Source organism: Hordeum vulgare, chromosome 4H, assembly GCF_904849725.1.
Source record: "Hordeum vulgare subsp. vulgare chromosome 4H, MorexV3_pseudomolecules_assembly, whole genome shotgun sequence".
In the NCBI taxonomy this organism is placed as follows: Eukaryota; Viridiplantae; Streptophyta; class Magnoliopsida; order Poales; family Poaceae; genus Hordeum; species Hordeum vulgare.
Window position 1 is genome coordinate 595,134,552 of NC_058521.1, and position 17,302 is coordinate 595,151,853.

The 17,302-nt window shown below is 46.4% G+C and overlaps 1 protein-coding gene across 1 annotated transcript; it reads right to left on the reverse strand.

Moving 5' to 3' along the window:
* Window positions 1-23: 23 nt before the first annotated feature.
* Window positions 24-1,398, reverse strand: LOC123449884 (nascent polypeptide-associated complex subunit alpha-like protein 2). Its single transcript, XM_045127245.1, has 3 exons — window positions 1,135-1,398; window positions 699-832; window positions 24-588 (listed from the first exon to the last, which is right to left on the reverse strand). The coding sequence occupies exons 1-3, from the start codon at window positions 1,319-1,321 to the stop codon at window positions 241-243; spliced, it is 669 nt and encodes a 222-aa protein (XP_044983180.1). The 5' UTR covers window positions 1,322-1,398; the 3' UTR covers window positions 24-240.
* Window positions 1,399-17,302: the final 15,904 nt, after the last annotated feature.

Below are 17,302 nucleotides of genomic sequence, written 5' to 3' on the forward strand. Positions count from 1 at the left end.
CTGGTAGTAGCAATAGAAATTAATTAAAGACCAATGCCCGCCACTAGATTTCAATTTTTCACTTGAAAGAGGGACACTAACATATCTTGAAAACCTGATAATATGGGGCAACGTCCACGTACGATTCGTAGAGATAAAAGGGCTGCAAAACACACCACACGATGGTACGATACTCCGGTAGAGATCCCCGCCGGACTTGTCGAAACCGAAACGGAAACGGAAACGGAAACGAAGAAAAGACTAGGCGGTGAGCTCCATGATGGCGCTGACGATGTCGCCGTCGTGCGCCTTGAGGGCCTTGACGGCCTTGGCGCGGGACACGCTGGCCTGCGTCATGACGAGGTCGATGTCGCGGGCCTCGATGCCGGTCTCGTCCACCACCTCCTCCTCGTCGGCGACGGCCCCGGCCCCCGCCGCCGCCGCCGCGTCGGGCCTCATCGCCTTGCTCAGGTCCTGCATCCTGAACTGCTGCGCCGCCTGCGCCTGCAGCTGCGAGCTCAGGTCCTCGATCTTGGCCTCCCCGAATATCACGTACGTCTCCGACGTCGGGCTCTTGAACACGTCCGGCTTCGACACCACGAACAGGATCTGAACCCCAAGGTTTAATCAACAACACGCATGAATGAATTATTTAATAACCTCAACAATCTATCTACATATACATATATACACACACAGATAGAAGAATTGCTTCTTACGTTCTTGGCTCTCTTGATGGTAATCCTGCTGACGCCGGTGACGGGCTTCATCCCGAGCTTCATCATGGCCTTGCGGCTCTTCTTCTCGCTCCGGCTCTGCTTCGACCCCTCGCTCCCGGCCACACCCAGCTCGCCTTCACGCACACCAAAACTACAAGTCAGACGCACGCACGTACGTACTCCCACTCCCTCGCCGCAAATCTACTTCATCTACCACCACGCACCCATAACAACTAACTAATTCAACGTTACACGACCGCTCATTCCCGATAGCTAGAATTACAGTGCAAAAGCACATCATTTCCGAGATGCTGCACCAACTATCTAACATTCATTCCTAAACAGCGGAACCTACACGGTCACACAGTAAGTGTGACCGGAAGAAGACAGAACGAGGTGAGAATGCAAAAGGGAGCAGGGGGTGATGGTTAACTACCGTCTTCATCCTCGTCGTCCTCTTCATCATCCTCGTCCTCCTCCTCGTCTTCGTCACCGTCGCCCTCCTTGACGTCCTCGACGACGGGCGCCCCGTCCTCCGCGGGCTCCTCGGCCTTGACGACAGGCGCCGCGTCGACGCTCTCCAGCTCCGGCTCGGTGGTCACCGGCGTCTGCTCGCTGACCATGGTGCTGGTGCAGGAACGAGCGTGCTGCTGGAGTGAGGATAAGGAGTCGGAATGGAGAGCCGAGGCCGGTTGTGAGCGTCGCCGGAGGCCTTATCTATCCGCTTGCGCTGTGTTGTGGGCTGGGCTGCCTTACCGTTGCTTCGGTACTACACTACACTACAACTCGGCCTTGCACAGGGAATCTCCTATTTGCCGCTTTATGCGCCAAGTAGTCGAGGCTCCGCACAGGTGACCAAGGGATCGTTCTAACTGGACTAGCCCATTCAAATGGAACATCTCCAGGCGGTTTTGCTTGTTTTGAAAGCCTTCTAGAGATTTTTAGCCAGTTTTCTCTGATTTTGGAAAACTTTTAAAAGGTTCTTTGTACCGTTTTTTATTCGTTTTTCTTTTTCCTTTTCTATTTTCTGTTTCTGTTTCGAAAATTGTTTTGGGTTTTCAAAAATTGTTCTTCAAATTTAACAAATGTTTTTGCTTTTTTTTAAAATGTTCTAAATTTTAAAATAGGTGCCTTTTTTTCAAAAACATTCATAACTTCAAAAGATGTTCAGGACTTTCAGAAAATGTTTGGTATTTTCGAAAGATGTCCGGGACTTTCAGAAAAAGTTCGATTTTTTAAGAAACTTTTTGGTATTTTTAAAAAATGTTTGGTATTTTCAAAAAATGTTCGAATATCAAAATTTTGTTAAATTTTTAAACTAAGTTTGTGTCTGAAAATTGTTCTTAAATTTCGAAAAATGTTCCTGCTTTTAGAAAATGTTACAAATTTCAAAAATTGTTGGTTTTCAAATTTTGTTCATAAATTCAAAAAATGTTATGGATTTTCAAAAATGTTCTTCAGATTCAAAAAATGACTTTGCTTTTTTAAAAAACATTCTAATTTTCAACTAAGTTCGTGTTTAAAATCGTTCTTAAATTTCGAATTTTTGTTGCTTTTAAAAATTGTTCCGAATTTTTTTAAAATGCCATTTTTTCAAACACTGTTCATAAACTTAAAAAATGTGCTTCAAATTCGAAAAATGTTTTGCTTCAAATTCGAAAAGAAAAGGAAAAAGGAAAGAAAAAACGAACCAAAAAAGGATATAAACAGAAAAGGAAAAAAGGAACAGAAAAAAGGAATATATCAGATTTCCTTAAGACAAAAAAAAACTGGGCCGGCCTAGTCAGGTGACACCCCGTGTGCGTCCGCTCGGCAGTTCGCTGCAACGAACGGCGCATAGGAGGTCCCCTTGCATGGGTGGACACTTGAACAGAGTTAGCCGCAAAAAAAATGACAAAACGAAATGTTCCAAAAGTATCGCGGGCATTTTCAACATCGACTTGCAAATTTACTCCCGTAGCCGTGTGCGGATACGGGACCAATCTGCGGATAAGATGGAAGCCGACCATCCAAAGCTATCTGCATACAATTCAAACAATCGTTTAAACATATCGAACGGAATTCATGCAAACCCGTTGATTTTCATATAAACAGAAGCACATTCATTACAATTCACACATTTCCCATAAAAAAGAGCAGCCTCACCTAAACCAATCCTACTTCGGTGGTCGACTTCCACTTCCTTTATATGCCGCATCGATGACACTTCCTCCATCTGCCGTCTTCATTAGCGTTGGTGGGATTCAAGACCCGTGAACTGAAGGCGCGGTCTCCGGCAAGGAAGAGTGAGACATGGGAGACGGACCAACCCACAAGGGACACAAGGCCCTGTCGCCTCCCATGCCCTACTCGTCCTCGGAGGTATTCGCGACCTGTTCGTCGTCAGTGCCGACGTATATGAGGTTGATGATGTACGTGGTGGTCCGTCAGTGTCCACCTACCACATGCGCCCCGAAAGTTGGACAAGGGCACGTAGGACGCACAACTGGTGGCGTTGGAGTCCTTGACCGCGTGGGTCACTAGCGCTTGTGTGGCGGCGTCCACATCCTACTGCGTCGGGTTTGCATTGCGAACGGCGCCTTGAGCATGTGCGGCCTCGTAGAGCATCCTCTCCTCTACAATGAAGTTCCAGTTCACCGCAGCCACAACCTCCTCGCTTGCGCACTCTCGTAGATTTGGCCCTCCGCCAGCCGGTGCTGTTCGTGGAGGAATAAGTTGTACATCTGCTCCTCCTGCGGAACACCGACATAGGAGCCGACACAGACCGCTCCTCCTCCGTCATTGCAGCGTCGTTGTGCGCCTACACATGCTCCATGGTCACACCGACATGCACAAGCGGGGTCTGACGTTGTGTCGTTATCGGAGCCCGTCTCCATCGCAGGGTTATCGTTGGAGACCTCGGGCGAGCTAGCTGGCATGCCATAATCGATCCGCTAGGCACGAGGGTCTACACGCTGGAGTTTGGCACCGTGGTGAATGTGGAGCAAGGGAGGAGGATATAGAGCGGAAGTGTTACAGTGTGGAGTTTAGCCGGATGTGGACACCTTCAAACATTGGATCCCGGTGAGGCCAAGCGTCAGGGTGTGTAAGTGCGTGGCACCGGAGTTGGTTTCTTGGCCGACAAGCCTACTTAATGGTGGTATATGGACGAACGAGCATTGAACAAGCATGGTAGATACCCATCCAGGCCCGCACACTAAACATCTCTCCCACATTGAATAAGCATGTACACTAGAGACATGACGAGGAAAACGCTCTCGTCCGACGCGCCTCTTCAACGCCAACCCCAGTGAAAGGTTGCGTACGCTCTGAGCCAGCGTCACTATGAAGCGACCGCTCTACAATGACATGAATGCGGGCGGCTAGCACCGAGCCAGAACTGATACGTCACCAACATATCGATAACTTTTTATCGTTCCATGATATTATATTATGAAATATAGGATACTTTATATGGAATTATACGCTATGTTATATCATTTTTGGAAACTAACATGGTAACCCAGTTGGAAGGACATGGATATCGCCTAGAGGGGGGGGGGTTAATAGGCGCTTTAAAATAATTACAGTTTAGGCTTGCACAAATGCAGAATAAAACTAACATTTAATTTGTCAAGCACAAAACCTAAAATAACTAGGCTCACCTATGTGCACCAACAACTTATGCTAAGTAAGATAAACAACTAAGTGATATCAAGATATATAACAAGAAACAATATGGCTATCACAAAGTAAAGTGCATAAGTAAAGGGCTCAGGTAAGAGATAACCGAGGCACGCAGAGACGACGATGTATCCCGAAGTTCACACCCTTGCAGATGCTAATCTCTGTTTGAAGCGGTCTGGGGGAACAATGCTTCCCAAGAAGCCACTAAGGCCACCGTAATCTCCTCACGCCCTCGCACAATGCAACTGTTGGAAATATGCCCTAGAGGCAATGATAAAATAGTTATTATTATATTTCCTGTTTCAAGATAATCGTTTATTATCCATGCTATAATTGTATTGAATGAAAACATAGATACATGTGTGGATACATAGACAAAACAATGTCCATAGCAAGCCTCTAGTTGGCTAGCCAGTTGATCAAGGATGGTTAAGGTTTTTTGACCATATGCAAGTGTTGTCACTTGATAACTGGATCATATCATTAGGAGAATCATGTGATGGACTAGACCCAAACTATGAACGTAGCATGTGATCGTGTCATTTTATTTCTATTGTTTTCTGCGTGTCAAGTATTCATTCCTATGACCATGAGATCATGTAACTCACTGACACCGGGGGAATACCTTGTGTGTATCAAACGTCACAACGTAACTGGGTGACTATAAAGGTGCTCCACAGGTATCTCCGAAGGTGTCCGTTGAGTTAGCATGGATCAAGACTGGGATTTGTCACTCCGTGTGACAGAGAGGTATCTTGGGGCCCACTCGGTAATACAACAGTGTGACTCAAGTGTAAGTCACATGATCTTGTATTACGGAACGAGTAAAGAGACTTACCGGTAACGAGATTTAAATAGGTATACGGATGCCAACGATCAAATCTCGGGCAAGTGACATACCGAAGGACAAAGGGAATGACATACGGGATTATATGAATCCTTGGCACACAGGTTCAACCGATAAGATCTTCATAGAATATGTAGGATCCAATATGGACATCCAGGTCCCGCTATTGGATATTGACCGGGGAGTGTCTCAGGTCATGTCTACATAGTCCTCGAACCCGCAGGGTCTGCACACTTAAGGTTCGATGATGTTTTAGTATAGTTGAGTTATATGTGTGGTTACCTAAGGTTGTTCGGAGTCCCGGATGAGACCACGTTTGTCATGAGGGTTTTCGTAATGGTACGGAAACGAAGATTGATATATAGGATGGTTTCATTTGGTCACCGGAAAGTTTCGGGCATTACCGGCAGTGTACCGGGAGTGACGAATGGGTTTGGGGTATTCATCGGGAGGGGCCCACCAACCCGGGAGTGAGCCTAGTGACCCTAGGGTGGCGCACCAGCCCTTAGTGGGTTGGTGAGGCCAGCCCAATAGGGACATGGCGCCACAAGTGGAAAAATATTGAAGGAAAGAAAAAAAGGAAAGAGGGAGGTGGGAAGGAAGGAGTGGACTCCTTCCCCCAAACCGAATTGGGGTGGGAGTCCACCTCCTCCCTTCGGCCGGCGCCCTTGGGGCTCCCTTGAGCCCCAAGGCTATCCCCTCTCATCCTCCTATATATATTGGTGGTTTAGGGCTTTTTGAGACACAACTTTGCCACGTGCAACTCAAACCTATACCACGTAGTTCTTCCTCTAGATCGGATTTCTGCGGAGCTCGGGCGGAGCCCTGCAGGAGTAGATCATCACCACCACTGGAGCACCGTCATGCTGCCGGAGAACTCATCTACTTATCCGTCTCTCTTGCTGGATCAAGAAGGCCGAGATCGTCATGGAGCTGTACGTGTGCTGAACACGGAGGTGCCGTCCGTTCGGCGCTAGATCGGAACAGATCGTGGGACTGATTGTGGGACGACGGTGATTTGAATCACGAAGCTGTACCACTACATCAACCGCGTTTCTTAACGCTTCCCGCTTAGCGATCTACAAGGGTATGTGGATCTAATGTCCTCTCGTAGATGGACATCACCATGATAGGTCTTCGTGTGCGAAGGAAATTTTTTGTTTCCCATGCAACGTTCCCCATCAGCAAGATGCCGTGATTCCACTAAGGGACCCTTGAGGGTGGTCACCGAACCTGTACAAACAAGGTTGGTGCAATCTCCACAACTTAATTGGAGGCTCCAAGCAACACCACGAAGCTTCACCACAATGGACTGTGGCTCCGAGATGACCTGAAATGCTCGAGACAATCTCCACAACCTAATTGGAGACCCCAACGCTTGCCCAGAGCTTTACACCATAATGATTGAGCTCTGAGGCACCACCAAGCTTCTAGGACGCCAAAGCACCCAAGAAGAACAAGCTCTAGGGTACCAAGCACCCAAGAGTGATAATGTTCTAAACTTCTCACGTCCACGTATGACTGTGGAGAACTCAAACCGATGCAACTAATGCAATGAGAAGAACACACAAAGTTGTCAAGTCCCTCGCACTCAAATCCCTCCACAACAACAAAAGCTATGGAGGAATATGAGAGGAAGAACAATGAGCTCACAAAGTACTCCAAGATCAAGATCCAAGGGGTCCCCCTCACATAGAGGAGAAAGTGATTGGTGGAAATGTGGATCTAGATCTCCTCTCTTCCTTCCCTCAAGAACTAGCAAGAATCATTGGAGGGATTGAGAGTTAGCAAGATCGAAGAAAGTCAACAATGGGGGAGAACACAAGATCATAAGTTTGGGAGCAATGGGGAAGAAGAACTCCTTCTATAGTGCTCCCGAAATCCAACTGTTATGTGCACTGATCGTGCGAAGTGGTACTACCGCTGGGCTGAGCAGTACTATCGCTGGATCGATACTACCGCTCCAACCCAAGTGGTACTCCGCTTAAAATGTGCAACGGCTCATCGGAAGCCAGAGAGAAAAACAAGCGGAAGTAGGGACGAAAGGGGAGGGCGGCAGTACCGCTGGAGCGGTACTACCTCTCCCCCAAGCGGTACTTCCACTCAAAGTGGAAAATCGCATCGATGAAGCCAGAGAAAAATTATTAGCGGAAGAGAGGCCGACAGGGGAGGACAGCAGTACCGCGAGAGCGGTACTACCGCTCTGCCCGAGCGGTACTTCTGCTTGATAGGGAAAACCTGCCTAGAACTGCCATAGCTTTCGCACACAGGCTCTAAATTGAGCGAACTCAAGCTTGTCGGTTATCTTAAGAACATGCAGTCATGAAAATGTCAATGATATAGAGATGTGAAACATCTATAAATGAAGAACTGACAAAATCTCCAACATCGTAAACATCATCGAAGGTGCATATGGACTCCGTTTTCGATGAACTCAAGCTTGTCATGAAGACGACCTTAAGCTCTACAACTCAAAAGGAGAACCACCAAACAAGAACCAAGAAAGATGATGAAAGGATGCAAATGGTTTGAGATCTCAATGAATGATATGATCAAGCTACTCACTTGAGACCCCCCTTGATAGTACGACAATCTATCCTATGACCCAGTCTCCGAACTACCATCATGAGACCGGTAACATAGAAAACCTATCAAGGGCAAACCTATACATTGCACAAAGTCCACTTGAGCTGGATGATGACGATCTTGACTTTCTCAAGATGGGCTACCTTGTTGGGGAACGTCGCATGGGAAACAAAAAATTTCCTACGCGCACGAAGACCTATCATGGTGATGTCCATCTACGAGAGGGGATGTGTGATCTACGTACCCTTGTAGACCGTACAGCAGAAGCGTTAGTGAACGCGGTTGATGTAGTGGAACGTCTTCACGTCCCTCGATCCGCCCCGCGAACTATCCCGCGAACAGTCCCATGATCTAGTGCCGAACGGACGGCACCTCCGCGTTCAGCACACGTACAGCTCGACGATGATCTCGGCCTTCTTGATCCAGCAAGAGAGACAGAGAGGTAGAAGAGTTCTCCGGCAGCGTGACGGCGCTCCGGAGGTTGGTGATGATCTTGTCTCAGCAGGGCTCCGCAGAAACGCGATCTATAGGTGAAACCATGGAGATATGTGGTCGGGCTGCCGTGGCAAAGTTGTCTCAAATCAGCCCTAAAACCCCACTATATATAGGAGGAGGAGGGGGAGACTTGCCTTGGGGTCCAAGGACTCCCAAGGGAATCGGCCGAGCCAAGGGGGAAGGCCTCCCCCTCCCAAACCGAATTCTACTTGGTTTGGAAGGTGGAGTCCTTCTTCCCTTTCCCACCTCCTTCTTTTTTTCCCTTTCCTCTTTGATTTTCTTTCCTATGCGCATAGGCCTCTCTTGGGCTGTCTCACCAGCCCACTAAGGGCTGGTGCGGCACCCCAAACACCCATGGGCTTCCCCGGGGTGGGTGGGCCCCCCGGTGAACTCCCGGAACCCATTCGTCATTCCCGGTACATTCCCGGTAACTCCGAAAACCTTCCAGTAATCAAATGAGGTCATCCTATATATCAATCTTTGTTTCTGGACCATTCCGGAAACCCTCGTGACGTCCGTGATCTCATCCGGGACTCTGAACAACATTCGGTAACCAACCATATAACTCAAATACGCATAAAACAACGTCGAACCTTAAGTGTGCAGACCCTGCTGGTTCGAGAACTATGTAGACATGACCCGAGAGACTCCTCGGTCAATATCCAATAGTGGGACCTGGATGCCCATATTGGATCCTACACATTCTACGAAGATCTTATCGTTTGAACCTCAGTGCCAAGGATTCATATAATCCCGTATGTCATTCCCTTTGTCCTTCGGTATGTTACTTGCCCGAGATTCGATCGTCAGTATCCGCATACCTATTTCAATCTCGTTTACCGGCAAGTCTCTTTACTCGTTCCGTAATACAAGATCCCGCAACTTACAATAAGTCACATTGCTTGCAAGGCTTGTGTGTGATGCTGTATTACCGAGTGGGCCCCGAGATACCTCTCCGTCACACGGAGTGACAAATCCCAGTCTTGATCCATACTAACTCAACGAACACCTTCGGAGATACCTGTAGAGCATCTTTATAGTCACCCAGTTACGTTGCGACGTTTGATACACACAAAGTATTCCTCTGGTGTTAGTGAGTTATATGATCTCATGGTCATAGGAACAAATACTTGACACGCAGAAAACAGTAGCAACAAAATGACACGATCAACATGCTACGTATATTAGTTTGGGTCTAGTCCATCACGTGATTCTCCTAATGACGTGATCCAGTTATCAAGCAACAACACTTTGTTCATAATCAGAAGACACTGACTATCTTTGATCAACTGGCTAGCCAACTAGAGGCTTGCTAGGGACAGTGTTTTGTCTATGTACCCACACATGTAAATGAGTCTTCATTCAATACAATTATAGCATGGATAATAAACGATTATCTTGATACAGGAATTATAATAATAACTATATTTATTATTGCCTCTAGGGCATAATTCCAACAGTCTCCCACTTGCACTAGAGTCAATAATCTAGACCTCACATCATCATGCGAATTACATTGTAATAAATCTAACACCCATACAGTTCTAGTGTTGATCATGCTTTGCCCGTGGAAGAGGTTTAGTCAGCGGGTCTGCTACATTCAGATCCGTGTGCACTTTGCATATATTTACGTCCTCCCCTTCGACGTAGTCGCGGATGAGGTTGAAGCGTCGTTTGATGTGTCTGGACTTCTTGTGAAACCGTGGTTCCTTTGCTAGGGCAATGGCGCCCGTGTTGTCACAGAACAAGGTTATTGGATTCAGTGCGCTTGGCATCACTCCAAGATCCGTCATGAATTGCTTCATCCAGACACCCTCCTTAGCTGCCTCCGAGGCAGCCATGTACTCCGCTTCACATGTAGAATCTGCTACGACGCTCTGCTTGGAACTGCACCAGCTTACCGCACCCCCATTAAGAATAAATACGTATCCGGTTTGTGACTTAGAGTCGTCCGGATCTGTGTCAAAGCTTGCATCGACGTAACTTTTTACGGCGAGCTCTTCGTCACCTCCATACACGAGAAACATCTCCTTAGTCCTTTTCAGGTACTTCAGGATATTCTTGACCGCCGTCCAGTGATCCACTCCTGGATTATTCTGGAACCTACCTGCCATACTTATGGCCAGGCTAACGTCCGGTCTAGTGCACAGCATTGCATACATGATAGAACCTATGGCTGAAGCATAGGGGACGGAGCGCATATGCTCTCTATCTTCATCAGTTGCTAGGCACTGAGTCTTACTCAATCTCGTACCTTGTAAAACTGGCAAGAACCCTTTCTTGGACTGTTCCATTTTGAAACTCTTCAAAACTTTATCAAGGTATGTGCTTTGTGAAAGTCCTATCAGGCGTTTTGATCTATCCCTATAGATCTTAATGCCTAGAATGTAAGCAGCTTCTCCTAGGTCCTTCATAGAGAAACTTTTATTCAAGTAATCCTTTATGCTCTCCAAGAACTCCACGTTGTTTCCAATCAACAATATGTCATCCACATATAATATTAGAAACGCCACAGAGCTCCCACTCACTTTCTTGTAAATACAAGATTCTCCAACCACTTGTATAAACCCAAATGCTTTGATCACCTCATCAAAGCGTTTGTTCCAACTCCGAGATGCTTGCACCAGTCCAAAAATGGATCGCTGGAGCTTGCACACCTTGTTAGCATTCTTAGGATCGAAAAAACCTTCGGGTTGCATCATATACAATTCTTCCTTAAGGTAACCATTAAGGAACGCCATTTTGACATCCATCTGCCAGATTTCATAATCGAAAAATGCAGCTATTGCTAACATGATTCTGACGGACTTAAGCATCGCTACGGGTGAGAATGTCTCATCGTAGTAAACTCCTTGAACTTGTGAAAAACCCTTTGCCACAAGTCGAGCTTTATAAACGGTCACATTGCCGTCAGCGTCCGTCTTCCTCTTAAAGATCCATTTGTTCTGAATAGCCTTGCGGCCCTCAGGCAATACCTCCAAAGTCCACACTTTGTTCTCATACATGGATCCTATCTCGGACTTCATGGCTTCTAGCCATTTGTTGGAATCTGGGCCCACCATTGCTTCTTCATAATTTGCACGTTCATTGTTGTCTAACAACATGATTGATAAGACGGGATTACCGTACCACTCTGGAGAAGCACGTGGTCTCGTCGACCTGCGTGGTTCGACAGGAACTTGAACTGGAGTTTCACGATCATCATCATTAACTTCCTCCTCAACCGGCGTCGCAATGACAGAGGTTTCCCCTTGCCCTGCGCCACCATCCAGAGGGATAGAGGTTCGACAATCTCGTCAAGTTCTATCTTCCTCCCACTCAAATCTCTCGAGAGAAACTCCTTCTCGAGAAAAGCTCCGTTTTTAGCAACAAACACTTTGCCCTCGGATTTGAGAAAGAAGGTCTACCCAACTGTCTCCTTTGGGTAACCTATGAAGATGCACTTTTTCGCTTTGGGTTCCAGCTTTTCAGGCTGAAGCTTTTTGACATAAGCATCACATCCCCAAACTTTAAGAAACGACAACTTTGGCCTTTTGCCATACCACAGCTCGTATGGTGTCGTCTCAACGGATTTTGATGGTGCCCTATTTAAAGTGAATGCAACTGTTTCTAATGCATAACCCCAAAATGATAATGGCAAATCGGTAAGAGACATCATAGATCGCACCATCTCTAATAAAGTACGATTACGACGTTCGGACACACCATTACGCTGTGGTGTTCCAGGCGGTGTTAACTGTGAAACAATTCCACATTGTCTTAAGTGAGCACCAAACTCGAAACTCAGATATTCACCCCCACGATCAGACCGTAGGAACTTGATCTTCTTGTTACGATGGTTTTCAACTTCACTCTGAAATTGCTTGAACTTTTCAAATGTTTCAGACTTGTGCTTCATTAAGTAGACATAACCATATCTACTCAAATCGTCAGTGAAGGTGAGAAAATAACGATATCCGCCGCGTGCCTCTACGCTCATCGGGCCACACACATCGGTATGTATGATTTCCAACAAGTTACTTGCACGCTCCATTGTTCCGGAGAACGGAGTTTTAGTCATCTTGCCCATGAGGCATGGTTCGCATGTGTCAAGTGAATCAAAGTCAAGTGACTCCAAAAGTCCATCGGCATGGAGTTTATTCATGCGCTTTACACCAATATGACCTAAGCGGCAGTGCCACAAAAATATGGCGCTATCGTTGTTAACTCTAACTCTTTTGGTCTCAATGTTATGTATGTGTGTATCACTATCAAGATTCAATATGAACAATCCTCTCACATTGGGTGCATGACCATAAAAGATGTTACTCATAGAAATAGAACAACCATTATTCTCTGACTTAAAAGAGTAACCGTCTCGCAATAAACAAGATCCAGATATAATGTTCATGCTCAACGCAGGCACTAAATAACAATGATTTAAGTTCATAACTAATCCTGACGGTAACTGAAGTGAGACTGTGCCGACGGCGATTGCATCAACCTTGGAACTATTTCCCACGCGGATCGTCACTTCATCTTTCGCCAGCCTTCGTCTATTCCGCAGTTCCTGTTTCGAGTTGCAAATATGAGCAACAGAACCGGTATCGAATACCCAGGCACTACTACGAGAGCCGGTTAAGTACACATCAATAACATGTATATCAAATATACCTGATTTTTCTTTGGCCGCCTTCTTATCAGCCAGATACTTGGGGCAATTGCGCTTCCAGTGACCCATACCCTTGCAATAGTAACACTCTGTTTCAGGCTTAGGTCCAGCTTTGGGTTTCTTCGTTGGATTGGCAACAGGCTTGCTGCTCTTCTTTGAATTACCCTTCTTGCCTTTGCCGTTTCTCTTGAAACTAGTGGTCTTATTCACCATCAACACTTGATGCTCTTTACGGAGTTCAGACTCTGCGACTTTCAGCATCGCAAACAACTCGCCGGGAGACCTGTTCATCCCTTGCATGTTGTAGTTCAACACAAAGCCTTTATAGCTTGGCGGCAGTGATTGAAGGATTCTGTCAGTGATAGCTTCTTGCGGGAGTTCAATCCCCAGCTCAGCTAGACGGTTTGAGTACCCAGACATTTTGAGCACATGTTCACTGACAGACGAGTTCTCCTCCATCTTGCAAGCATAGAATTTATCGGAGGTCTCATACCTCTCGATCCGGGCGTTCTTCTGAAAGATAAACTTCAACTCCTGAAACATCTCAAATGCTCCATGACGCTCAAAGCGACGTTGAAGTCCCGGTTCTAAGCCATACAAGACTGCACATTGAACTGATGAGTAGTCCTCCTTACGTGCTAACCAAGCGTTCTTAACACCCTGATCAGCCGTAGCGGGTGGTTCATCTCCTAGCGCAGCATTAAGGACACAATCCTTCTTCCCAGCTTGTAAGATTAGCTTAAGATTACGAGCCCAGTCTACAAAGTTGCTTCCATCATCTTTCAACTTAGCTTTCTCTAGGAACGTATTAAAATTCAGGATGACTGTAGCGTGAGCCATGATCTACAACACAAATATATTCAAAGTGGACTTAGACTATGTTCAAGATAATTAGAGTTTAACTTAATCAAATTATTCGCTAAACTCCCACTCAAAAAGTACATCTCTCTAGTCATTTGAGTGGTTCATGATCCACTTACACTAGCTCAAGTCCGATCATCACGTGAGTTGAGTATAGTTTCAGTGGTAAGCATCCCTATGCTAATCATATCATCTATATGATTCACGATCGACCTTTCAGTCTCATGTGTTCCGAGGCCATGTATGCACATGCTAGGCTCATCAAGCTTAACCCGAGTGTTCCGCGTGCGCAACTGTTTTGCACCCGTTGTATGTGAATGTTGAGTCTATCACACCCGATCATCACGTGGTGTCTCGAAACGACGAACTGTAGCAATGGTGCACAGTCGGGGAGAACACAATTTCGTCTTGAAATTTTAGTGAGAGATCACCGCATAATGCTACTGTCGTTCTGAGCAAAATAAGGTGCATAAAAGGATTAACATCACATGCAATTCATAAGTGACATGATATGGCCATCATCACGTGCTTCTTGATCTCCATCACCAAAGCACCGGCACGATCTTCTTGTCACCGGCGCCCCACCATGATCTCCATCAACGTGTCGCCATCGGGGTTGTCGTGCTACTCATGCTATTACTACTAAAGCTACATCCTAGCAAAATAGTAAACGCATCTGCAAGCACAAACGTTAGTTATAAAGACAACCCTATGGCTCCTGCCGGTTGCCGTACCATCGACGTGCAAGTCGATATTATGTATTACAACATGATCATCTCATACATCCAATATAACACATCACATCGTTTGGCCATATCACATCACAAGCATACCCTGCAAAAACAAGTTAGACGTCCTCTAATTTTGTTGTTGCATGTTTTACGTGGTGACCATGGGTATCTAGTAGGATCGCATCTTACTTACGCAAACACCACAACGGAGATATATGAATTGCTATTTAACCTCATCCAAGGACCTCCTCGGTCAAATCCGATTCAACTAAAGTTGGAGAAACCGACACCCGCCAGTCATCTTTGAGCAACGGAGTTACTCGTAGCGATGAAACCAGTCTCTCGTAAGCGTACGAGTAATGTCGGTCCGAGCCGCTTCGATCCAACAATACCGCGGAATCAAGAAAAGACTAAGGAGGGAAGCAAAACGCACATCTCCGCCCACAAAAACTTTTGTGTTCTACTCGAGAAGACATCTACGCATGAACCTAGCTCATGATGCCACTGTTGGGGAACGTCGCATGGAAAACAAAAATTTTCCTAGGCGCACGAAGACCTATCATGGTGATGTCCATCTACGAGAGGGGATGTGTGATCTACGTACCCTTGTAGACCGTACAACAGAAGCGTTAGTGAACACGGTTGATGTAGTGGAACGTCTTCACGTCCCTCGATCCGCCCCGCGAACTATCCCGCGAACAGTCCCACGATCTAGTGCCGAACGGACGGCACCTCCGCGTTCAGCACACGTACAGCTCGACGATGATCTCGGCCTTCTTGATCCAGCAAGAGAGACAGAGAGGTAGAAGAGTTCTCCGGCAGCGTGACGGCGCTCCGGAGGTTGGTGATGATCTTGTCTCAGCAGGGCTCCGCAGAAACGCGATCTAGAGGTGAAACCGTGGAGATATGTGGTCGGGCTGCCGTGGCAAAGTTGTCTCAAATCAGCCCTAAAACCCCACTATATATAGGAGGAGGAGGGGGGAGACTTGCCTTGGGGTCCAAGGACTCCCAAGGGAGTCGGCCGAGCCAAGGGGGAAGGCCTCCCCCTCCCAAACCGAATTCTACTTGGTTTGGAAGGTGGAGTCCTTCTTCCCTTTCCCACCTCCTTCTTTTTTTCCTTTCCTCTTTGATTTTCTTTCCTTTGCGCATAGGCCTCTCTTGGGCTGTCTCACCAGCCCACTAAGGGCTGGTGCGGCACCCCAAACACCCATGGGCTTCCACGGGGTGGGTGGGCCCCCCCGGTGAACTCCCGGAACCCATTCGTCATTCCCGGTACATTCCCGGTAACTCCGAAAACCTTCCGGTAATCAAATGAGGTCATCCTATATATCAATATTTGTTTCCGGACCATTCCGGAAACCCTCGTGACGTCCGTGATCTCATCCGGGACTCTGAACAACATTCGGTAATCAACCATATAACTCAAATACGCATAAAACAACATCGAACCTTAAGTGTGCAGACCCTGCGGGTTCGAGAACTATGTAGACATGACCCGAGAGACTCCTCGGTCAATATCCAATAGCGGGACCTGGATGCCCATATTGGATCCTACACATTCTACGAAGATCTTATCGTTTGAACCTCAGTGCCAAGGATTCATATAATCCCGTATGTCATTCCCTTTGTCCTTCGGTATGTTACTTGCCCGAGATTCGATCGTCAGTATCCGCATACCTATTTCAATCTCGTTTACCGGCAAGTCTCTTTACTCGTTCCGTAATACAAGATCCCGCAACTTACACTAAGTCACATTGCTTGCAAGGCTTGTGTGTGATGCTGTATTACCGAGTGGGCCCCGAGATACCTCTCCGTCACACGGAGTGACAAATCCTAGTCTTGATCCATACTAACTCAACGAACACCTTCGGAGATACCTGTAGAGCATCTTTATAGTCACCCAGTTACGTTGCGACGTTTGATACACACAAAGTATTCCTCTGGTGTTAGTGAGTTATATGATCTCATGGTCATAGGAACAAATACTTGACACGCAGAAAACAGTAGCAACAAAATGACACGATCAACATGCTACGTCTATTAGTTTGGGTCTAGTCCATCACGTGATTCTCCTAATGACGTGATCCAGTTATCAAGCAACAACACCTTGTTCATAATCAGAAGACACTGACTATCTTTGATCAACTGGCTAGCCAACTAGAGGCTTGCTAGGGACAGTGTTTTGTCTATGTACCCACACATGTAAATGAGTCTTCATTCAATACAATTATAGCAAGGATAATAAACGATTATCTTGATACAGGAATTATAATAATAAGTATATTTATTATTGCCTCTAGGGCATAATTCCAACATACCTTTCTTGATTGCGTTCACTCTATTAATACTAGTTGATTGCTCCCCCATACTCCACTATGGGTGAGCCACTCTTCAGCACATCTTCACAAGTCCATTGCCACCAAAATGGATGGCAAGCTTCAAGCATGATCTCTTCGTGGTGCTCCACTTGAACTTGCACACCGCAATCTTCCATGGGTTGAATGAGATCTTCCTCTTGACGCAAGCCCATGGAAACACACCTAACCCAACATAGTACTCTCACGAAGACCATGGGTTAGTACATAAAGCGTAATGGACAATGTTTACCATATCATGGGATCACTTGATCCCTCTCGGTACATCTTGTACGCTTTATGTGTTGATCAACTTGATTCACTCTTTGACATAGTCTTGATCAACCTTGTGTCTTTATGACCAATCTTTGGATAAAACCTTGAATACCACCTTGGTCATTATATAAACTCCT

Excerpts from the sequence above, each read along its gene's own strand:
- LOC123449884 (XM_045127245.1), bottom strand. The coding sequence starts at position 1,321 with ATGGTCAGCGAGCAGACGCCGGTGACCACCGAGCCGGAGCTGGAGAGC. Across the intron at positions 833-1,134 it reads GGACGACGAGGATGAAGACG|GCGAGCTGGGTGTGGCCGGG; the intron begins GTAGTTAACCAT and ends GTGTGCGTGAAG. Across the intron at positions 589-698 it reads CCATCAAGAGAGCCAAGAAC|ATCCTGTTCGTGGTGTCGAA; the intron begins GTAAGAAGCAAT and ends CTTGGGGTTCAG.